General features: G+C 35.9%; 1 protein-coding gene across 1 annotated transcript in view; it reads left to right on the top strand.

The window, feature by feature from the left end:
• The window catches only part of MALRD1 (MAM and LDL receptor class A domain containing 1), a 580486-nt gene that overhangs the window by 300834 nt on the left and 253634 nt on the right, over positions 1–26018 (top strand). The window contains exons 28-29 of the mRNA XM_024765840.1: positions 5985–6230; positions 7812–7969. Coding sequence (XP_024621608.1) covers positions 5985–6230; positions 7812–7969 — 404 coding nt within the window. The remainder of the gene's footprint in view (positions 1–5984; positions 6231–7811; positions 7970–26018) is intronic.

Here is a 26018-nt window from a genome sequence, read left to right as displayed (position 1 = left end):
AATCTGCCAACTTTTTAGCTAATGTAGGTGCTTTGCATTTCCATACACATTTTAGAATCATTTTGTTAATTTATACAAAATCCTACTGAAATTTTGATTGGGGTTATATTGAAATTATAGTTAAATTTGGAGAGAACTGAGTTCTTAACAATATTGAGTTTTATAATCCATAAAACTGATATGTATCTCCATCTATTCAGGGTCTCTTTTCCTATCAATATTTTGTAGTTATCAATGTAAAGGCCGGGCATGTATTTTGTTAAATTTATCCCTAGAATTTCATGTTTGGGGATGCCATTTTAAAGGATTTTTTTTAAATTTCAGATTCCAGTTACTTATTTCTAGCACATAGAAATGTAATTTATTTTTGTATAGTGATGACATGTAACCTTGCTAAACTTACTTGCTGGTACAAATAGCTTTTTTGTAATTTTATAGAATTGTAGGTGAACACATTGAGCACATTTATGATAGCTGCTTTAACTTCTTTGATAATTGCATCATCTCTGTTTTATCTATATTTGCTTCTATTGACTGATTTTTCTCCTGGGTTTAGATCACATTTTCCTACTTCCTCATATGCTCTTAATTTTTAATTTGATGCTGGACATTGTGAATTCTATGTTGCTAAGTGCTGAAGTTTGGTAAATTCCTTTAAGAAGCATTGAACTTTGTTCTAGAGACACTTAAGTTGCTCACAGTTCTTTATGGTCCATTTAAGTCTTATTTTTAAGTCTTTGTAAAGACAGGTTTAAGATAGAAGTCAGCAAACTTTTACAGTCAATTTTTTTTTTAACTTAAAGCAAACTTTATTTAGTGTTCTTTTTAAAGCAGTCTAGTTTAAAAACAAGTTGAGGGACTTCCCTGGTGGCGCAGTGGATGACTCTGCGCTCGTAGTGCAGGGGGCCCAGGTTCAATCCCTGGTCAGGGAACGAGATCCCACATGCATGCAACTAAGAGTTCGCATGCCACAACTAAGGAGCCCACGTGTTGCAACTAGGGAGCTGGTGAGCCACAACTTAGGAGTCCTGGAGCCACAACTAAGGAGCCTGCCTGCTGCACCTAAGACTCAGTGCAACCAAATAAATAAATAAATATTAAAAGAAAAAAAAGATGAATAAGAACCTAATGTATAACATGGTGACTATAGCTGATAACACTGTGTTGCATAATTAAAGTTAATTTGCTAAGAGTTGAACTTAAGTATTCTTATCAAAAAATTAAAAAATTTAAAATAACAATAAATAAATAAAAACAAGTTGAGGTTAAGAAAACAGTATGTTCAGAGAGTGAATATGTTCAGCTGTGCAGGTCATATGGTCCTGACTGAAACTACTCAACTACCATTTCAATGTGAAAATAACCATAGATAATATCAATATATAAACAAGTGGGCATGGCTAAGTCCCAATAAAATGTTATTTACTTAAACAAGTGGTAGACCAGATTTGGTCCTGAGACTGTAGTTCCAATCCATGGTCTAGAGACTAGTTCCTGCTAGAGTCTCTTTGCTTGTTACTAAATTGTACCTTTCTGGATTCCATACTGAATGCCCTGTTTATTCGCCAAGGACTCTCCACTCTGGCTGGCAGTAACTCAAAGATATCTGGTCTTCTGTAAATTCTGGTAATTTTTCAGTTTATATCTCCTAGTTATTGTTTTCTTAGAAGTTGTTCTCTGTCTCTCTTTGTGGATTTTACCCTGCAAACATGAAAATTAGAATTCAGCAAAGCCTTAAGCATATCTCTGGATCTCCTTAGCTACATACCTCCTGTTTCTCCACCACCCTGCCTTGCAAATTCTATCTGTCTGAGACTCTGTCTTCTCAACTCACTGCAACCTCACTTTCTGCTGGGCTGACCATTTTGGAGCTATAGTCTAGAAAGTTCCTCCAAGAAGAAGTCTGGCATGATCCTGTATAGGATTTGCCTTTCTTTCCCTTTCTCAGAGAGATCACAATCCTGTGCTTTCTGTTGTGCAGTGTCTGCGAACACTTGTTTCATAGATTTTTCCCAGGCTTCTGGTTGTTTATGGATGGAGGATAATTTCATACCATCTTACTCTTTCTTACTATGTGTGCTAAGAGCCAGAGTCCTCTCATTACTTATTTTGATGCTGAAATTATTTCTGACCAGTAGTTCAACCTTTCATCATAATGATGTAATTTTTGGAGAACTTCATTAATTTTTGGCACACACACACAAAAATTCCCAGGCTCATCGTGGACTTTCTTTTCCTTAGCCCCAAACAAACCATTTTCCCAAGAAGGCCTAGGTCCTTGTAATGGGGAATAGTATTTAAATAACATAGAGTTTGGGGCAGAGAAGTAACATTCAATTTATTTAAAATATCACCATGTAAATATTTTTGTAAATATTTGTAATATTTTTATTGAAGTATAGTTGATGTATAATGTGTTAATTTCTGCTGTACAGCAAAGTGATTCAGTTATGTGTATATATATATATATATATATATATATATACACACACACACACACATACATTCTTTTTTATATTCTTTTCCATTATGGTTTATCATAGGATATTGAATATAGTTCCCTGTGCTATACAATAGGACTTTGTTTTTTATCCATTCTACATATAATAGCTTATATCTGTTAACCTCAGCATGGTTCGTTATTGTTTAACGGACCATACAGGGCAAGGGTAGGGTGCAGAGATCAGGAAGGAAAGCACTGCAATACAATCACAAAAAAATGATAGTGGCTTGAACCAAAATAGTAACAGTAGAGGTAATGAGATATATTCTAATGGTAGGATTGACAATTGACAGAATTCACTGAAAGATTACATGTGAGTTATGAGATAAAATGTTGTGTATATTATTATTACAGCTCCTAGAACTTGGGGCCATCCTCAATTACAAGATGGTCCGTCATCCAAAATTTGGTTCAGATATCAAGACTGATGACAGCACATACACACCAAGATGGTTTGAAAATGTCTGTTACTCACATAATGAGCCTTTCTAGGAAATCAAGGTAGCTCCTAGGCATGTCCAAAAGTAGTTTTAGAGAACGAGGAAAGAAAACTGGGATAGAGTTTTACGGTTGTTATAGGTGGTGGGACCTGGCTGAGGATCCCTGTGCACAGGTAGGGGCTTGCGTAGTTTGAACCTTCTACCAACAGGGGGAGCACCTGGACTTTCTTACCAGCTTTCCCAGATGTGGAACACAATGGGAAGGGCTCTCGGCAATCAAGTCATACATCAAAAAGTGAAGTCAGACTCTACCATACAGAGCTCCTTACAAGATATTTTTTCTCTGAATAACTGGAGTTGCCATTAATACAGATGAGAAAGACTGTTCAGTGAGAAAGTTTGGAGGGGAAGAATCAGAGTTTGAATTGAAGTGTATTAAGTTTCAGATGTCTCTAAGGTTTGCATGGGAGGTTTTAAACTATTATAATTTGTTCTTTCTTACAAAATTAAACTGCCTATCAATAGGGTCACTGCCTAATTTAAAGAATATTTTTTCTGTAAAAATGAACACAGTTTCATAAAAGCCTTAATATCAGAATCATTTAAAGGTATACACCCTACTTTCAAGTAGCTGATTTCTTTGGACAAAACAACAGGCATGGAAAATAATTTAGAAATAGGTAAATAACATTAGTTGATAATGTCCCTTGATGTTTACCAAAAGTGTTTTTTGTTATTTTATGAATAGAATGCATTATAGCAGTGAAATTTTCTTTATTAACATAGAGGGCTTTCTGTTCAAAATTAATCTTGGGTAATATCCGAATTACTGTATTTTTAAATTATGCAGGTATTTATGTTTTAGATCGATAAAACTTAATCACTGTGACTATCTTAAAATACTAGCTATATTGATTGTGGAATATATCAGGTTCTATGTTTCCATTTAGAAACACGTCCAAGTTATTTTCTTGTGTGTTTTAAAAGAATTAGATCTTAGCTTGATTCACTTGCTTTGGAGAAAAGCATCTTTAAAACCAGTAAATTTGTTTTTACTCCGCAAATTGGAATTGACAGAATCAATACAAATATCAATTGTATAACATCAAATGATCTAGTAATTTCTCAGGTTCTCAACAGATCCATGAGAGATACTGCACCTAGTAGTCAACACCACCATTTCTGTCCCTCGGTGGTCTTGTGTTTGTGATAGGTGACCTATCACTGCTCTTCAAGTCAATGGATTTTTAAAAAATAATTCTGAAGACAACAGACCTGGGTCCAAATTGCATTTCTGCTCTTGAAAAATCAGCAAGTCATTTAACATCTATAATCCTCAGTTTTCTCATCTATAAATGAGAACGTTAACGTAAGTGATCTCCATTTCCATTAAAGCTCAAAAATGCTTTAATGTTACAATTCTGAGTCAAGCTCTGTAATTGAAACATCAAAGGTATTTTGTCTTAACCTCCAATCTGCTAGCTGAACTGGGCACCTAAATAAAAATAGTTTAATCCCACACTGCAAGAAAAGAAAATGGTAGCAATTAACCCAGACAAGAAAGTTTTGTTAGAGACAGAATGCATGGTTGAAACTTATTTTCAAAGGCTTGCAAGTGTAAAGGCCATTTAATTAGGCAGTCTTTAGTGTGCAGTCCAAGAAGAGTTTAGCACACAAAATGGCTAGGAGACTTCAGAACACCAGCCTCCTCCCCAGTGGTTTCTACATGGCCTTCCATTTCTCTCCTGCCACTTCTCTCTTAGCCATCTATTTTCTAAAATGTGAGACCGATCCAGAACATAAAAGCTTTTCTATGAGATTTTATCAACAGGAGTTTCCAATTCCCAGAGCACCTTCCATTAAATCCCTGAATCATTTCCTACCACTAATGCACACCAATCCTCAATCTTCAGACACTCTGCCTCAGGCCATGGAAGCTACCATCTAAAAATGAAGTAGAAAGTGGTATTACCAGCTCCCCTAACTGGCAGACAAGAAAGATGGGAAGGAAAAAACTTTCAGATACTATAGTGTCACAAAGCAAATGTGAAGCTGATGTCCCAAGCTGGATCTCGGAACAACTTTTCCTGCTGGAATATTGTCACCCATGGTGGTTATGTTCTATTGTAATGTTGGAGCAGGACAATAATAATACCTTGACTGTGCATATTGAACTGGTTTATCATTTCCAAAACACTTTCGCTCATTCATTTATTTAACTAATATTTACTGATTGCCTATGAAGGGCCAGGCACTGTTCTAGGCACTGGTGATATAAACAAGTCTCTCTAATTAGCTTAACTTCTCTAGTTTTTACTGTTTTTCCTTCTCTTTAGATAGGGACACTAAAGCTCATCAAGTGTATGATCCAAGTGGCATAACTGATAAGTATCAGAACCAGTTTGAGCTCAGCTGTTCAAAAGCGTTGCTCTTTATCTTAAACTCTGTGGAAAGGTCTCTACGGTTGACATGGCTTTGTCGGGAAATGGCTCCTAAAATTCCAAACAACTGACAAATAAATGTTTTGGAGGAAAAAAGATCTGTTGGAAAGTTGGATATTACTTGTATATTCATGTCCCTGCTTCTGAGGAAGTATCGTATATGTTTGGCTTCTGATAAATGTTGGAGTGCAAGGATGCTGATGGAATGTACTTTCAAATACCCTGTAATATATAAACTCTTATTACCCTAAAGATTATGTTTCAGGATAAAAAATGGAAAGCCTCACTTTGGCTTTTATATTTTTTGAGTATAGCTTACAGGAAGTGCTGTATTTGGGGAGGACTGGGATACTTTCCTAGATCAATAAATTGATGCTCAATTTTTTTTTTTTTTCATTTTGAATGATGCTCGTGAGTGATCTATAGACCAGAACCTAGAGGGGATTAGGAGAGAGAGAGGTAGGGGTCAGACGTCCCAAACTCCTAAGGACACTGTGTTTCTTTACGTCTTCAAGGGAATCTACTCTTACTACCTTTTAAGCTCACTAATGTGTTAGGAGTGTTTCCTCATCCTTTCTTTGCTTGTTTTCTGTTTTCTAGGTTACTGTCCATATGGTTATCGGGAATGTCAGAATGGCAAGTGTTATAAACCGGAGCAAAGCTGTAATTTTGTAGACGACTGTGGAGATTATACTGATGAAAAGGACTGCGGTAGCTCCTGTACTTTTGAAAAAGGCTGGTGTGGTTGGCAAAACTCTTTGGCTGAAAACTTTGATTGGGTTTTGGGGGTTGGCTCTCCTCAAAGCCTAAGACCTCCCAGAGACCACACACTTGGAAATGAAAATGGTAAGTTATTAGGTTGTTCTAGTCACTCTAATCGCATTCACAGTGAGCATCACGTTATCTTCCCTGAGAGCATCTGGAGAGACCACCGTGGTGCCAGGGCAACTAAGTCAAACGTTTAACAAGTGTATTTGTTTCCTGGGACTGCATAACAGACTGCCACAGACTGGGTGGCATAAACAGCAGACATTTATTGTCTCACAGTTTTGGAGGCTAGAAATCTGAAATCAAGGTGTCAGTAGGGCTAGTTCCTCTTGAGGTCCTTGAAGGAGAATCATCTGTTCCATGCCTCTCACCTAGCTTCTGGTAGCTTCAGTCACTACTTGGCTTGTAGGCGGTACTCTCCTTCTGTCTTTGCATTGTCTTCCCTCTATGCATGTCTATCTCTGTGTCTAAATTTCCCCTTTTTATTATAACAGTCTTACTAGACTAGGGCCCACCCTCATGACTCTATTTTAACTTGATCACCAGCACAGACCCTATTTCCTAATAAGGTCACAGTCACAGGGACTGGAATTAGGACTTTCACATCTTTTGGGGGACACCATTTAACATATAACAGTGAGTAATTACAATTGAATATTACTTTGATAATTTTAGATAGATGATAATATATGCTGCTCTCAGGTACCTTTCCTAAATGACACATACTTGTCATCAGTAACCGTGAATTCTGCCACTCATTTGATCATTAGAGAGTCATTTAACTTTTCAGATTCTCAAACTTCTCATCTGTCCAATGGAGATAATAGAATTTGCCCTGTGTACCAAACAGGGATTGTCAAGATCAAATGAGATGACCTGTATGAAGGGGAAAGCAGTTAGAAAGCTGTAGAGACGTGCAGTTGTAGCTGTAAGGTCATCTATGTGAAGGGTGCTAGGTATGGCTCATTTTTACAGTGAGCTGAGGTCAGGTCTCAGATTCATTGGTCAAGGGGCAAAAGACATTAGGAGAGTAAAGAAGGGATCCTGAATTCCTGGATGCTACAGAGTAGGAAATACTGACATTTCACAGGCCTGTGATAAAACAAAGCTCTCCAAGCCAGACCAGCCATGACAAAGAAAGGTAGGTGTAAGTTTCATTCAAACACTCAGCTATACATACATAAAATGTTTGGGATATTTGGATACACAAGCAGAAAACTCAATATCTTTCCTTGTGTGTTGTATATTAAAATCCTCAGCCTTTCATTTATGTACTCAACAGACGACTGAATTCTTGAAAGTATGTCATATCCCTCTATTTGTATTTCATAGACAGTCTTTGCATTGTTTTACAATAACTGGAGAGTTTGGGGAGTCCATGAAATAATTTCTATAGCTATCTTGTTGAGTCCAAGGCATAAATACCCTGTCAGGTCAGTTAATCTGCATACCGTGAAGTACTTTGCTAGAACAGAGACAGTTGGATATTGCTCTGTCAGTGAGCCAGAGGCAACGCTACTAGATTTCCTTTCTCTTTCAAGCAGAAATACCTTTGGCAGTTCAGATCCTAGAAATGTAATTAAAAACCCGAAGATGGAAAAGCTAACATAATCCACTCGATGTCATTTTTGCGTTATCTGAATCCCATCTTGTCCCCAGGGCACTTCTTGTATCTGGAGGCTACTCCGGTGGGCCTTCGGGGCGAAGAAGCACACCTCAAGAGTGGTCTGTGGCAAGAAGCCAGCGCTGCCTGCACCATGAGCTTCTGGTATTTTATATCCACAAAAGCCACAGGGTCCATTCAGGTCCTCATTAAGGTAGGATGTTCTCCTGCAATGCCTCTGAGCTTAGTGAAGTTTCCTAGAGACAGCACATGGCCAGAAGGAGATTATCCCAACTCTGTTTACCTGGCCCTCGGAAGCCTCCTCCCATCAGAGGGAGCTGATACTTGTGGTTCAGATGCTCTGGGGAGTTTGGTAAACTGGGCGTGGGAACCAGCTTTGAGCCCAGCGTTGTTCCCTGTGGTTATGACTGAATCCCAGAGACTCCTTTTATGGTAACAATTAGTCTAAGACACACAAGTTTAGGTATTTCTTTCCCAGTCCTTCTCAGTAAAAGAAACTAGATTATTTGTACATCTGAAAGGAGAGCAGCTATCCATTTTAACTCATATATGAGCAATCATTAAGGGAATTAATATTAGACATTCTGGTTCTAAGCACACACCGTGCAAAGGACAGAACCGATCAGGAGAATGAGGAAGGTATGATTACATTGAACTGCTTATTAACTATGACACAGTCATGCATTTTCTTACTGTGGGTTAATTAGATATTTCTGTCAGGGCTTTAATTTCATTTAACAGAATGACAGTGTTCAGGGACCAAAATACCAAAGTATACATTAATATTAATGAGACATGGTTCGTATACCTTTACTCTTTGGCAAGTTACAACAGCAGCAAAAAGGAGATAAGTGTGTGTGTGCGTGTGTATGTGTGTGTGCATGCACATGTGTGTTCATTTCAAGAATCTCGTTAGAATTCCAAGAAAGCTTACTCTAAAACCATGCTCTAGAGGCCATTGCTGTTTTATCACACACTGGGCTTCGGCGAAGTGCCCTGACACTAATAGAAAATGCCTGACCAGAATAGCAAAGGCCTGATATATGTGAATAGCTAATGCTGCATAGTTCATGTTTTATCTAAAACCTGAGTTAACTTTATGTTTCGGGACTCTTCCATAATAATGCAGAAAAGCCTGCCTAATAAAATACATGCAGCAGTCCCACAGTGATTTATTCTTATATTTAAATATGAAAACTTACTGAAATGTATACAAGCCTTCAAGTTCTTGTAAGAGTATTTTGCCAGGACTCTATTGAATGTGATACTGCATTATATGGTCTGTACTGCTCAATAACAAAAATTCAGCTGAGTAAATTTAAAGATCAAATTGCTTTATTGAACGATTTATGAATTGGACAGCATCCCAGGTAGCAAATAAATAGAAAGGAGCCCTGCCAAGTTGTGGAAAAGGAAAGGTTTTTAAAGGCAGAAAGGGGGCAGAAAAAGGAAATTACTAGCAAAAAATGCATTGCTTCAGGGAAGGTTGCACTTCTGAGGAGGATGGAAGGGTTCTGTTGGGCAGATTACTTTCCTAGTGCTGACTGGTTATGACTACAGTCCTGAAGGAACTTGAAACTGCAGTTAGGTTAAGTGTTAGTTTCCTGTCATGGGGCTTAGCACAAGTGACTCCATTTTGAGCCTCTTTTCTCTTTTTTCAACAGTACCATGTGAAGGACTTGGTACACTGGATTTTGCTTTTATTATTTGTTTCACTCATATTTACATTTCTCCTCTCTTATAGTATATTACTATAAAATGTAAAATTAAACTATTTTGAGATATAAGTCTTCCTATCAAGTCACGTTGAGCCCCCATGTTTCCTCCAGTTGATTCCTATGGACATTTAACAGCATCTTTAGAGACCCGTTTTCCTACTGTATTAAAAATATGTATATGCCTATTATTATTCAGTGACATTTATTACAAAGGAGAGAAATCTTTCATAATATATATTGATCTTATATTCATGAATTTTAAGTCAGTTGTTTCATTTTTGGTGATTAACAATACATATTTCTGATCATCATTACAAAGTACTTCTTAGGCTTCTCTCTGTGTGGAACCATGCTGGATTTTTACCTTGCTCATTAGTTGGAAATTGTCCTAGCCAGATGGCAAGCACAGTAGGGTCAGGGATGCTACCTTTTCTTCCTTTCTTTGTTCCTCATCTTTTAAAATGTTCCCAATCTATACATATGTTGCCCCTGGCCCAGTTTCCTCTGCCTTTCCTCAGGAATGCCTCCTTCTGTGTTCCCCTCTTCCCTCCATACCAAGTCCAGCACAATCTGGTAGATTCAGCCTTTCACAAAACATTCCTTGACCGCTTTTGCCCACCGTGATTATTCCTTTTTTTCTGAGTGTCCCTCACGACTCCAGAAATTCTTCCTGCTCACTGGCTGTTCATTTATATTTATTCTATTTCAATAGATACATTATAAAATACTTAAGGCAAAGCCTTGAGGCTTTAGTCCTTATGTCTGTCAGCTCTTCAGAGAAGGGACTGCTGGATGAAGGGATTGCAAGAGGGGAGTAGTTCCCTCCCAGAGCCCAGTGCTGGGCTCAGGACACCCCTTGTTTGAGTTAATCCTTGTGCAGGAATGGCTGTTATGCACGACATTAAAGCCTAATCTGGAGAATCTGAAATCTAGGTCTGAAATATATACATGCAATGAGATGCAAAAGGCATGTAACCACTGACCAATAATTTAATGACAATCTAGTTTTAAAGGGCAGTATCGATTACAGATCACAACCAGAATAATACATACTGAGAGTTACATTTACCAACACACACTATTTCATGTAATTCTTAGCACAACCCTCTGAGGTAAATAAAGTGAGCCCCATTTTACTAAAGAGGGTACCATAGAAAGAACCTAACCATCCTATAGCCACATAGCCAGTCAGTGACAGATGGGAGTTTGAATCCAGGTATATTTACATCCCAAACTTATGTGTTCACCCCTCACCCTTATTCCCCGTGTTCCTCACTGATAATACTGAGTTTTCTACTCTTCATAATGAAATAGAGATTCTGTTTTACTGAGATCTATATTCATTGCACAGAATCATTTTTTAAGGGGAAAAATGAATAATAATTCCTATAATGGATATGTGTGATTCTTAAACTATGCTGTTATAAAGGAGTGAATTCAGGGAAACCCCAGCAAGGCAAAGCTACTGCTTTAGGAAACACTCAGTGAAGAGCAGTACTATTTTACATATTGTCTATATTATATTTTCCTTCTATATTTCCTGCTTTCAGTCACATGAAGACTTTTCACTAAAGAGATGTAATTAAATCAAATGTAATCTTTGTGTCTTAAAGTGATTGGTGAATTCTGAGAAGGTGGAAAGAGCATCTTATTGAGAAATTAACCTTAATTTTTTTCTTTCCTTGAAGTCTGCTTTAGTTATAAATGTAAAGCACACACAATAAAATGAAGTAGCTACAGTTTTTCAAGAGAAATTACTTTTTTAAATACAATAGTTTGCTTTTTTTTTTTTTTTTAATGAGAACAAAGAGTCTACCAGGTAGAAGGATTATTAGCTATCCCTCACTGCTTGGGCCAAGCCACTTTGTAAGTGGGATTTAGTTCATGGGAATTGCTTGTGATCGCTGCCATTCCACTGTGTTCATTTAATGGGTGAGTCAGTCAAAACTCAGATGGGCTAAGTAGGAAGTCCAAGGTTATAAGTAAGTGGATGAGCTAGGACTTGAACTCAGGTATTATAAAAATTAAGATTAGAATGTTACACAATCTGATTTCTGTCTTTCTATGAGAGAAGATTGAAAGTTGATCATCTAAATTAAAATACATGGGTCATATCTTTTTCTGAATGTAGTAATAATTCATTTTTAAAATAGTATGTTTGTTCTTGATAACATCTATCATTTTTGCCTACCATTTAACTCATTTACATTCAGTATTAAATTTAAATGCATTACTTTTCAAACCATCTAAGATTTAAAACAAAATATGAAACAAATGTTCAGGGGTAGAGTAAGAGTTCCACATAAAAATTAACTTGTTTTCACAATTATATTTAATTTTACACATTTTTCTGGTCACTTGTTTTCTGATGGGGTTAATTAATTATGAGTAATATGTCGATTTTGATATGCTAAAAAGAATTTTGGGGGAATTTTTAAATTTACTTGTGCTTGATAAAGTGTTTTCATAGGTAAAAAGTCTATCTAGTCTCATCACGAAACAGAAGACCTTTGCATCTTTTCAACTAGCCATGTGAATAAAATGCAGGAACACCTGCTACCTGAAGGGCATTATTGTGTTTTAGAAATACTCCATCTTTGATAAACTGTTGATATTTTAATCAAGATGACTGCATGCTGTAGGGAATTTGAATCTATTTGACTGAAGGCATTCAGGACTATCCATTATGCCATCATGATAGAAAACATAATATATTCAAGCGAGAAGTGGAGAAAAATAATGTATTTCAGGAGAGCCCTCCTGATTACAGCAACCTAGTTATGATGCAAGAACATAATTAAATTAGCTTGTTGCTTTATCTTGCTTAGTGATTCAGAGAATTTTAGAGCTGGTGGGGTCCTTCGAAATATGTTTGAACTCTTCATTTTGCAGATGAAGGAATTAAGATTATGAGGTTGTATTTCTTGTCCCAGCTCATACGGTATTTTAAGAAAAAAGTTAAGATGTAAATCCAATTTTTCTGACTTCTAATTCAGAGCTCTTACATACTTCCTGGAAATTCTGTCTAAAAATCATATTCAATATGGAAATACAGATTTTGTTCAATAGGCAGTGGAAAACGTCAGATCAACAAAGGAAAGGCCAGATTCCTTTGCCTACTTAGAAGCCTGGGAGTTCTGGTTCTGTTTTACCCTCAACCTAGCAAACAATGAGCATCAGTTGGGTTTAAGAGTCAACTGAAAAAAGTGGGCATTCTCCAACCATCCTAACCCACCACTACCCTGTCCCCGGCACACACACCACAGTCCTAATGTGAGAAGGTTTACAACTAATTGCTAATACTGACGTGCCGAAGAGTATGTCAGACAGATTTTTATATTTAGGTATCTTTTGATCTCTTCGGCCTACTGAATATCTGATGCTATTTTAGTCACATTGTTGGGATTTTATTCATTATTTCAGAGTAAACGATGTAGAGAATATGGGTAGAGAGGATACATGGAAGCTGGATAGAGAAAATCGATTTTTCAAAGACTGTCACGTGCATTGGGGGCTGTAAATCCATTAAACTAAACTTTAGTACCAGAACTTTATTTGCTTTTCTGGAATTGTTTCAGCACATTAACAATTCAATCTGCGTAGATTGGGCGCTACTATATTAGTGACCTTGACCAAATCAAGGGAGAAAAGTTGATCTTTGCATTTCAAGCTATAGCCTTGCAAGAGATCAACACACCCAGGGTTTTATTAATTAGTTGTCACAAGATCACAATGCCATGATTTATGTAAAATAAATGTTCCTTAGAGAACATGGCAATGTTTATTTCAGGTTTATTTTTGACTAAGTGAGATTTTTCTAAACTTCTCGCTTCTCCCTTCTTCCTTTACCTCCTAGTGCTGCCCACTATGACTCACAGGCAGCCAGTGGAGTCCCTTCTATTAAGATTTCTATTAAGATGCTAACAGCTTAGTTAAATTGATCCCAGAGTTTTACTTTTCAAGAGACTCATACTGTCAGCTCTAAAGATTGTTCTCACTACTATTACTGCTGTTTCACTTCCCTTTCTGTTCCCACTACTGCTACCACTCTTGTGACAAGCCTCTAGTTATTGACTAATTTTATTAATTGAAGTATAGTTGATTTACAGTGTTATATAAGTTTCAGGTGTACAACAGAGTGATCCAATATTTTTATAGGTTATACTCCGTTAAAAACTATTATAAAATATCGGTTATTTTCACTATGCTGTACATTTCATCCATGTATCTCATTTATTTTATGCCTGGTATTTTTTTACCTCTTAATCCCTTCTTCTATCTTGCCCCTCTCCCCACCCCTCTCCCCACTGGTAACCACCAGTTTGTTGTCTGTATCTATGAGTCTGTTTTTGTTTTGTTATATTCATTCATTTTGTTTTATTTTTCAGGTTCCACATATAAGTGAAAACATACAGTATTTGTATTTCTCTAACTTATTTCACGTAGCATAATATTCTCTATGTCCTAGGTTCCACATATAAGTGAAAACATACAGTATTTGTCTTTCTCTAACTTATTTCACGTAACATAATATTCTCTATGTCTGTCCATGTTGTTGCAAATGGCAAAATTTCATTTGTTTATTAATGGCTGAGTAATATTCCTTTATACATATATATATATATATATATATATATATGTATGTATGTATATGTGTATATACATATATATATATGTACAGCCCCCACATCTTCTTTATCCATTCATCTGTCGATTGACACTTAGGTTACTTCCATATCGTGGCCAATTTCTTTTTTCTATACAATGTGCTAAGTCTTTTTTTACACATAGTAATTCACTTAATCTTCAGAGTAAATCTGTAAGGTAGATATTTTGTCCTAATTTAACAGACCATGAAATTGAGACCCAGGTCACATAAATAATAAGTGGTGTCATCAGGATTAAAGCCAATTCTAACTCCAAAATCCATGCTCTAAACCACTGCACTCGACTTCTGCTGTTAGATTTTAAGACATTCTCATACCCAGGAGGCAAATATATTACTGTTCATCAAAGTTTTCCAGTGGCTCTGAGATCATACACATTAGAGATTTCCATCTCTGCATATTAATAAATCCACAGGCCTGTCCCCACACATGTTAGAGAGGGGAGGGGATTGCTTTGTGTTTAGCAGCTTCTGTAGTTTTATTTGTTTTTTAACAGCTTGTGAACATCTAGTAATAATAACTGTATTTATCTAAATCACTCTACCTCATATCTAAATAAAATAAAATAAAAATAAATTCTAAAATAAAATTCTAAAAAAAAATTCTAAAAATTCTAAAATTCTAAAATAAAAATTTCAAAATCATGTTTAATAGTTACATTTTAATGTTGGTGAAGAAAGAATGAATTGGAAGCAATGTAATTTGATTTTTATAAGAACAAAACTAGCTAGATGAAAGCTTTTAATTTTTATTCAAACACGAAATCTTTAAAACTTGCAACCATGTATTCTTTCAGAATCTTCCCCTCTCTCTCTCTCTCTCTTTCTCTCCGCTTTCTAGTATGATCAAACTTGATAACTATTTTTCCCTCTTTGAAAACTGAGACCTCTAAATTAAAAGCAGAAATCTTCAAGATCAGGGGCTCTTAATCAATAGTCTGTGTATGTGTTTGTGTGTGTTACAGACTTCTTTGGCAGTCTGGTGAACTTCTGCATTACTTCTCAGCATACTGTTATAAATGCATAAAATACTAGAATTACAAAGAAACAAGTTAAATTAATACTAATTATTAAAATATTTTTTAAAATCCAAAATTCTGACTTAGTAAACTTGGGTTAAATGACAAAATCTAGCAGAGGATGAGATAACTGCTACTATTTCAAAGGGTGATAAGCATAAGTGATATTTTTGAGATAATCATGGCACTTTAAAGTGATGTTAAAATATTTGTTATTATTATTGGTGAGAAAGTCACAGGTACTATTAATACTTATGATTTGTTGCCTGTATTCATGATTGAAGAAAATACCACATTTTAGTTGAAGTTAGTAAAAATAAAGATGTATTTTCCTCATCCATGTTCCAACCCTCTTGAAAACCAATATTCTGTATATAAGGGGTCTGGAGAATTTTTTATTTTGTAAGGGGATCTACCTTATATGTTCAGTGTTAACATTTATAATCAAATACCTTATCTGAGTAGGAACTTTCTGCATGGAAAAGCAACTCCAGTTCCCAATAATTGAAACATAAAGGCATTGAAACATAAACATAAAATGAAGATAACATTCAATCTGAACCAAGTTCAGAGCAGGGTAGTTTTAAATGGGCTTAGGTGCTGCCACAGCAAAGAGCTGTTTCAGTCGCTGGTTATCAGGCTCACAGCCAGGTAGAGTCAGCAACTTCCAAACTGACTGCTGATGGATTAAAATATTGCGAGATTTGTCACCCAGATTCAGGAGTGTCTTTTCAAATGTCGTTAAGTAGTCACGCTATTGACTTTCTATGTAATATAAGATCTGGGAGAAGAAAGGGAAGAAAAACAATATTGTAACTTACCTCATTTTTAAATTTAACTTTAATTTTTAAATTAATTTTAAGGTATAATTGGCCAGTAGCTTACTCCTTATCTGCTGACAGAAACTTCATAGGTGCGATTGTTGTATATGGACTGCCCTATGTAGGAATCCCGAGGGCAGGTTAATTTCCTTTCAACTTTTGCTTACTTCCCGATAATATTTGCATCTTAACTGTTTAAAACCAATTTACCATGGCAAAACATTCCTTTTCATTCTATTTCATTTGGGGGAGTGTGGGCAGTGCCTGAAAAATTAAAATAGTCTTCAGCACATGAGAGTAACTCTTTCTGGAACTCGTAAGTTCTCATCAATTAATTTTTAACGCCTGCTCAGTTAATTTTCTTTGGAGTTTGCAACACACGTTTCTACTAAAATTGGTTAGAATTGCTTATCTGTGGGCTGACTGCTGTAACTGAATCACACGCCTGACTCAGAGGCTGCTACAAGGTTGGTGATATGTTTTACCAATTATAGATCACAGAATTGGAGTAGAGAAAAAATCCGTGATTCACCCTTGTATGTATTATCAAACTGAACGTGAAAATCCTAATAATGTTGGCAATCTTATCTCTATAAGAGATGAATAGGTAGCACGTTCCTATCTGTAATCTCTGGTGAATTTTAGTTACAACAAATGTTTAAAACCTATTTTTAACAATGAAGAAATATTTAATTCACTTTTTCCAGATTGGTGCATCTCTCCACGTCTTCTAAAGAAGTCAGGAATATTTTCTAATAATCTGTAAATTGTGCCAACAAAGCAGTGTAGCAAATTCTGCTGTGATCCTACCTCTGTGGATCCCGTTATGTGAGAGATGTAAATTAAAAAAAGCTGGGCAGTTTGGATGTACTGTGTACTAACTTAGACTGTTTACTGCTAATTAACAGTATTCCTAGTTTAGGGCTACAACTTTTCTTTGCAAGCTCAATCCCAGCTCTTTTCACCCCTTGCTTCCATTCATGCATTCAAATCAATCTTCCGTGAACTTCTACTGAATATACATGCCTTGCGCTCGTGGAGCTTGTGAGTTTAGAGTGGACTTAACTGTTGGCAAAAAGCAGCAGTGTGGTACTCGGTCTATCAGAAACATTTGGAGCTCTCCCACCAAAACTGAATGTTCTTTGATATTTAATTACCCTCTTTTGAAGTTGTCCTCTTTCTGAGAGGATGACTTATGACTTGCTGTGCCATATTCCTGGAACAGGAAGCTCTCTGAGGTCCACAGGGTGGGTCCTAGATGAGTGGCATGTGTTCCCATACCACTGAGTCTACGTCTCATGACCCCACCACACTGCATCTTGACTGTCTACGTGTAGAGCTCTATTGTCTGATGTCTAGGGAGCTTTCATGGTACAGAGACTGTATCTGCCCTGTTTCCTGTCTTATCTGTAGCGTGTAGCATAGGGCCTCGTGTATAACATATAACAGGTGTTTGAAATGAATGAGTGAACGTACAGGATTTCCATATATAATTAAATGCCGACTATAGAGAGCAAACCATCCAATATTCTAGGAATTCAAAAGCTATTAAAATATTTGTGGAATGAAAGTGTTTAGAGGAAATAAGAGAAATTTGAACTGGATCTTGAAAGGTAAGAAGAATTTGGATAAATAGAGGAAAGAAGGGAGAATATTTCAAATGAAAGAATGCATAAAGGTAGAGAAGTCTACGATGTATTCAGTGGATCCTGAATTTACCAATTATCAGGTAGTGATTAAAGATATAGGGCTTCCCTGGTGGCGCAGTGGTTGAGAGTCCGCCTGCCGATGCAGGGGACGCGGGTTCGTGCCCCGGTCTGGGAAGATGCCACGTGCCGCGGAGCGGCTGGGGCCGTGGGCCATGGCCGCTGAGCCTGCGCGTCCGGAGCCTGTGCTCCGCAATGGGAGAGGCCACAGCAGTGAGAGGCCCGCGTACCGCAAAAAAAAAAAAAAAAAAAAGATATAATGTTAATGATAATAATAAAGTAAGCATTTATTTGACCCTTTAAAGTTTACAGCATACGTTTATCTGGTACTATGAATTTATTTTTGTTATTTAATACAGTATTGCTTACTGTTTTTGTAATTTTCAGTCATTTCTGACTTTTTATTAGCTTTAGCTTTAGCTTTATAACCATATTTATTGAGTAACTTGTAATACATTTATATTAAATAATGTTCCAAATTATAAATGCAGATTAGCAATTTGTATAAACACTAGTCATAGCGTTTATCAAATTTAAAATAATCCCAAACTGCTTTTTGAACAACAGAAGAAAATCAATTGAGAAATCAAATTCTTAAAGATTATTTTTAATGAACTTAACTTTAACTTCTGCTTGAATGAGAAAACACGTTTCAGCTTAGCTGCTAGATACTCATTCAAGCGTTGTTGACATTATTTTCTTTTCAGCAATTGACATGATGGGTTGAATAGCTTTTGTAGATTTAAATTAAAAATATATAAATTCTTCATTCAGTTCTTATAGCCCAAGTTATATACAAAATCACTTAGGCTTAAACGTAAACAGCATTGACAGAAGAGTCAATGGCAGCCAATAGGCCCACAGTGGTTACTTCTCATGATATGACCGTAAGATTGAACAATCAATCAAGAGAATGTTCTCCAGCCAGAACCATCTATTCACCAGCATTTTGTAGCACTCGTCTTACATACATTTTATGTAATTTTCCGTATCAGTGCTGCTCATGTGATATTAAAAAACCCCAACAAGATTAATTAAATATTGAAGAATAAGATTTTTCTGGGTAACATTGAACTTTGGAAGGCCACACACCATTACAATGTGTAAGATTTTACTCCCCAAGAACTAATTTTTAACCCCATTAAAAAATGTATGTTATACCCTCCTACATGCCTCTCTGCATGTCCCATTTGTGGTGTTCTGGGAACCCTCCTTCTCTTGTGAGGGACATCAATCTGCATCGTTTGTAAGGGCAAGCTTTCCAAGTTTTAACACCATTGCTAAACTCCCTTGAAATATTTCTCATCAAGTAAGTAGTGCCACATGTTGTCCATTCACATTTATCTTCTATGCTCTTATCCATGCCTTTTCATTATCCATAACTTTTAAAAATCTATGACTTTTTCTACATTCTTCTGGCCCTTGTCACTTTCTACCACCATCTTGAAGGTAGGATACAAGTACAATTTATTTTTGTTTCCTCCATAATAAATAGTTCATTTTAGGCACATAAAATACTTGTTAGAATAAATGAGACAGATTTCCAATATCTCAATGAACTTAAATATAAACAAGGAGAACAATATGTAAGTATATAATAAAAGGAATTTACAAAATGGAAGATCTGGGGCAATATTTGGGGTGGGACATAAAGATGGAATTGTCTATGCAGTCTAGACTGAGTCTTTATTCTTTATAAAACCACTACCTTTGTGGTGCTAATTTAAAACCCTGTATCATCTTGTGGTTGATGTCATTCTCTCAAGAATGGAAAAATAGAAAGATAAGCATGGACTTCACTGAATTACTGTTCTTTTTATGAATTAGACCATTTATTTATGGATTTACTTTATGGATCAAGAATGTAACATTTGATTTCCTGTATCATATAGTCATATATTAAGACTTTAACATGCACATTTCCATGACTGAGTCACTGAAGACTGTTACGGATTACAGATACAGATCAATATTATTTTCAATTCAAGATGTGCCATTTACTACATCCTACAGATGATCATTGTACATTGCTTTGTCCTCTTTTATGCTAACCTCCTGGTGGCAAGAGAGCATACTACTTCAGTTTTACGAGCTGAGGGATCATTATTCTGAGTGTTAGCAATTGAAGTGACATAGAGACTTGAGGTTAAAGAGAAGGGTAAAATAATATTTTCTGTGAATTTATGGATTTCTTTTCATCAGCATTCATGAGCCCTAAGGACTTTTAGCAGTCATATTTTTAATGAGTTAACTTGACTCTTTTTGACTTCACTGGGGTCATGCAGCAAATAAAATCTCACCAAAGTTAGAGATGCATATGGCTTCTGAATTATGACAGAATGGTGAGAAAATTATTTAGTTTAGAGGAGGACTCAATTTTGAAGGGGGGGATATTTAAATTATTTTTGAGAAAAGTTATGTTAGGATGAAAATAATAACTTTCTTAGCTTCATTAAAATTGGAGCTAATTTTTCTTTGTAGTCAAAAAACATACAGAAACACACATATGGGAACATACATATATTGAAAAGCAGAAAATAATACTTCAAATGGCACTAAACAAGCTAAGTTTTTGCCAAGCAACTTTTTTCTTTTTAAAGTTTTTTTTTTCCTAAAGATGTCTAAACAGAAGATAAATTAAGAAAAAGAAATAGTCAAAATCAAAGGACATTTTTTTCTTTTTCATTTTCTTTCTACATTTGAGCACAAAATATGATGGGGACATAGAGTTGAATTTTTTTTTTTTGCAATTTACTTTGTTTACTTAGGTGAGGAAAGATTGTGAACAGTTTTATTTTTACAGATATACAGTTAGTAGTTATTTTATAGTGCATTTATGCTTTTTTATTACTACTCTATCCACACAGCAATAAACATCCTTTGCAAAATTTCAGATACCTCAGTACTTGAAAAATATTTTTATACTTTATAAAATGGTTAAAGGCACACTGTTGATCTGGAGCTCCAGATAATTTTTTTCCAGATAATGTATTTGTAGCTAAGATGTGGTATTTTCTATTTCACATTAGAAGTTTCTGAGATATCCTGCTTTCTTGAAAATCTCCCATTTTTTTCCTCCAAACTTTCTAGCCCCAAACATATAGTATTTTTCTGAATAGCTTAGATACTATTAAATTTCTAAGAAAATTTTATAAATGCAGGCATAGCTGGACAGTGACCTAGAGCCGAATAAATAGCAGTGCATGGTTTTGAATGACTGATGGATGACTATGGATTCACTTTGTTTTCCTAGGTCTCTGGGGGGAAGTGATAGCTCCATATTATATATTTGCACACACATAACGTGTATTAACTTTTTTTAAGTCAGCGCTTTTGAAAAGTTCTGTTAAATTTAGAAACTTCAAAGTGAATCACTAGGATCAGAATCATTATACAAGGCACAGTACTCAATTCATCCATCTGTACCTTCTCATGTATGATAATTGCTTTGAAAATACATGAAATTCTATACACAGAGAAGAGAAAGAAACTTACTAATTTTTTCCTTGTAATGGCCTATGAATATATCTATGTGAATAAAAAGTCTATGTATGTATTCATGAAAATAATTAGCATTTTATTCAGTAGGAATTTCATAATGACAACAAAAAAATCTTGCAAAAGGTTAATTTCTGAGAAGAGACTGGAAATGAGGCATTGGTAGTCTTTTGCATGTATTGACATTACTTTAATTTTCTTAATCTTTCTGAATTTGGTAAGAATGCTTAAAACATCTTCCTTGGGACTTCCTTGGTGGTCCAGTGGTTAAGACTTCGCCTTCCAAAGCAAGAGGTGCGGGTTTGATCCCTGCTTGGGGAGCTAAGATCCCACATGCCTAGTGGCCAAAAAACCAAAACATATAAAAACAGAAGCAATACTGTAAAAAATTCAATAAAGACTTTAAAAATGGTCCACATCAAAAAAATCTTGAAAAATAAATCTTCTTTGCTATATCTGAAGAAGGAAGTAAGAACTACAAGTAGAATGTAGAAGGAGCTGCATGAACAAAATCATTACTTTTATGGAAATTTATGTTCATAAGAAGGGCCATCTCCCCTTTGAAGGGTAACCATTATCTAATATTTTTGAGATTATTTTTATATCCCCCAGTGAATTGCTTACCGGGAAGCTGCTTCTCAGCATTGTGTACTTTTATCTGAAACTCTCAACAATGTTTTCAGCCATTGATTATTCTGTTCTAGTTTCTGTCTGGGACTCTGAGACCCCTGACTTGATGCTCTGCTACAATTACCTTGCTGTTTTCGCTAAACATAGAAAACCATATTCCCCTTTGATCTTATCCATTCATTCAAAACAAAAGCACCAACACAAGACTTAGGTGTATGTCATAGATTTTACAGAAGGGTTGGAGCTAATGAGTATTTTGGAAAGTAAGAAGGGAAACAAAATTAGTTCTCAGTCTTACTCCTTTGCTTCAGGTTTTTTTTTTTTTTTTTTTTTTTTTTTTTGCTTCAGTTTTGACCTTCCTTTGAGCCTTTCAAGGAATCACATGATCTGTCCTTCCAATGCATAGAGAGATGCCAGTTTCAGATAACAACACTCCTAAACATAGCACTTGTTCTTGACTTTGGATGCATTTTTTCTCCTTTTTGCCAGAGTGATAAAAGATACCACAACTTATATCAGCTCATCTCCCAAGGTGTGAGGTATTTAACTGACAGAATTTCATAGTGGGCTTCAGGATATGTCAGAAGATTACTGGACATGTAGCCAGAGAGAAAGACTTAGATTTGAATCCCAGATGTGCCACTTATTACTCATGACCTTGGGTAAATCACTTTGCATCTATGAGCCACTATATATATATATATATATATATATATATATACACACACACACATACATATATATATATATGTATGTATGTATATGTATAAAATGATGGTCATAATATGAGATAAAGCAGTTTTAGGATCATCAAACCCAAATAATAATAGGTGAGAGTGTGCTTTGGAAACTATAAAGCATTTAACAAGTTTTAGGTCATTTTTTTCTATTAATTCCTAATGAAAAGTGAGCTTAGGAAAGGGAGAAAAAGTAAAATTTAGAGCATATATTTTTGTTCTTTTGTTAAAAATAAACTGTATGAAGATATGTATCATCCAAAAATGCGTTCTGTCACTTGTCTAAACAGGAGTTTTCATATTATTTCCGTTTAAGTGTCCTTCTCTTTGATGCCAGAATTCATTACCTGTGTTTATTTTCACACATTGTCTGTTTGGATGCATAGAACTTTGTGCCTGTGTTCACTGATAGCTGAGCCATGATGAGGTTCCATCAGGCGTTAAGCTTAGAGCACAGGCTGCTATTGTTTGCTTCCCATAACGTGGCTAAGGATGTCTGTCATTTAGGAGATAATGTTTAGAAAAGCAGAATGTTGTCATGAGGTGGGTTATTCATGACAGATACATACCTAGGTAAAACTAAGATATTCGTTGTTTTGTTTTGTTTTTTTAATTTCATGTCATTGTAGTTTGAATTGATAAGCATAGGTTTTTAATTAATTTATTTATTTTTGCTGTGTTGGGTCTTCGTTTCTGTGCGAGGGCTCTCTCTAGTTGCGTCAAGCGGGGGCCACTCTTCATCTCGGTGCGAGGGCCTCTCACTATCACGGCCTCTCTTGTTGCGGAGCACAGGCTCCAGACGCGCAGGCTCAGTAGTTGTGGCTCACGGACCTAGTTGCTCCGCGGCGTGTGGGATCCTCCCAGACCAGGGCTCGAACCCGTGTCTCCTGCATTAGCAGGCAGATTCTCAACCACTGCACCACCAGGGAAGCCCCAAGATATTCATTTTTAAAGTAAAGGAAGGGCATTGAGATATGCCAACATAGTCCATTAGAAAAACATTATTCCCCATCTCCCACATGACAAATGTTCAAATAATCCCCATATCTCGCAGATAGAAGTGTGTTAACATGATGTAGTGCCATAGAAACTCATTCAGTAGTTCTGTACGGAGAAAAAATCCAATGCCCACACTTTGTTATCAGAGTACCGGTTCTCCAATAAAGCACTGAATATGAGGAGGATAATCTAATGATTAATATGACTTTAGATTTTTTTTTTAGTTTTCTATGTATAACCCTTGTGTCCACCTTCTTTCTCCAAATACATGTACAACTTTTCTTCCTATTTTAAATGAGGTGGGATCTCTCTTAGCTGATGAAGGCTAACTCCTCCACCTCTGGTCTTGATTGTACCCCCATCCATTCTAAAACCTGGCTGGACATAAGCCTGGATTAAGTCTCAGGATTTAAGATCCAGAATCTGTACTTTAAACCAACTTACCCTATTTCCTCTATAAATAAAGAATTCCTGCAGATTGCTAAAGCATAGCCAAATGGGCAAAAGACATAAGTAGGTATTCCACCTAAGAGAAGGTACAAACGGCCACTAACCATATGAAGAGATGCTCCCCCACTGTAGTAATCAGGATAATGCAAATCAAAACACAAGCAGCTAGTAGTTGTATGCAATTGCTGAGCAAAAATTTAAAAGACAATACCAAGTGTTGCCAAGAAAGTAGAACAAGCAATGAAATGTTTGTATATTCTCGGTAGGAGTGTAAATTGGTATAACAATTTTGGAAAATAACTGCAGTAGTAAGTAAGATTGAGATGGCATATATCCCATTATCCAGCTCTGTTTCTTGTTTGTATATTCTCTAGAGAAATAATTGCTTGTGTGTCCGAGAGTCATGAAAAAAATTCAAAGCAGAGAGTTTATAAAAGCTCTAAGCTAGGACTGACCCAAATGTCAGTCAATAGAAGAATGACTGAATATGACTATTCCCATAGCACAAAAGGAAAAACAAATATCAAATTTTCACACGTGCTCTTCCTTCAGCACGTTCTAGTTCCCATCTTTGCTCCTTCACTTCAGTTTTGACCCTCCTTTGAGTCTTTTCAAGGAATCACACATATTCTATCCTCCTAATGCATATATAGACTCCATCAAATAACGTGTGATATGTTCCAACAATGAAAATCATGCATTAATGAAATACATTAAGAAACAAAATAAACAATTTAATTAGATAATGGGCAAAAGACATGGAGAGACATTTCACTAAAGAGACTATAATAGATGACAAAAAAATTATGAAAGGGTTTTCAACATTATTAGCTATTAGGGACATACAAGTTAAATCCATAATAAAATATCACTGCACACCTATCAGAATGATTAAAATAAAAATAAATAAATAAGTGTCAACACCAAAGGCTAAGAAGGATGTAGGGACACTGGGTCACTCATATGTTCCTGAGGAGACTACAAAGTGGTACAGCCACTCTGGAAAACAGTTTGGAAGTTTCTTAAACAAATTAAAAAAAAATAGACATGCAACTACCATATGATCTAGTCATTAAACTCCCAGATGTTCCTTCCTGAGAAAGGAAGACTTATGTTCACACAAAAACATGTACACAAATGTTTATAGCAGCATTATTTCTCATAGCCCAAAACTAGAAATAACCCATATGTCCTTCAGTGGGTGAGTGGATAAATGAACTATGGTATATCCATGGATACTGACTCGGTGATAAAAGAACATATTATTGATACATGCAAGAACCTGGATCTACCTCCAGAGAATTATGCTGAGTGAAAGAAGATAACCCCCAAAGTTTGTAGACCATATGATTCCATTTATATAACATTTTTGAAATGATGACTTTATTAAAAAATGAACAGATTCGTACTTGCTAAGAGTTGAGGAGGGGATGGAGGTGGGAGAGAAGTGGGTGCAGCTACAAGACGACAGTGAGGGTTAGGAGTGATCCTTGTGGTGACAGAATGTTGTGTACCAATGTCAGTATCCTGGTGATGATGCCGTACTAGAGTCTTACAAGATGTTTTCACTGGGGGAACTGAGCAAAGGGTATCTCTGTATTATTTCTTAAAACTGTATGTGAATCTACAATTATCTCAGAATAAGAAGTTTAATTTAAAATAATCATTAAATGTTAGATTCAAATCCAAATGGTGATTTGTTTCATTTTATATACAGCTAAACTTTCTCAGCAATTTATACAATGTGAAAGTATTTCCATCTTCTTAATCGTGACATTATATTTAGCTCTGTGGAATCTGTAGGTCATTATATTACCACAAATGGACGCTGTAATAATCTTAGTTTATGGTGTTCCAGATTTTGGTTAATTGGTAGCTTGCTCTGTGTCTGTTATAAGCCATGTTCTGAAATTAATACACAGATAATATTTGTGGCTACTTACAGTTCAACTTTACTCTTATTTCAGCAATCCTTATTTTCAAATGTATTATTTTCAC

The sequence above is a fragment of the Neophocaena asiaeorientalis genome, unplaced genomic scaffold, assembly GCF_003031525.2.
Source record: "Neophocaena asiaeorientalis asiaeorientalis breed wild unplaced genomic scaffold, Neophocaena_asiaeorientalis_V1.1 scaffold217, whole genome shotgun sequence".
NCBI lineage: Eukaryota > Metazoa > Chordata > Mammalia > Artiodactyla > Phocoenidae > Neophocaena > Neophocaena asiaeorientalis.
Note: the sequence above shows the minus strand (reverse complement) of the source record. Positions and strands in the feature narration are given on the sequence as shown.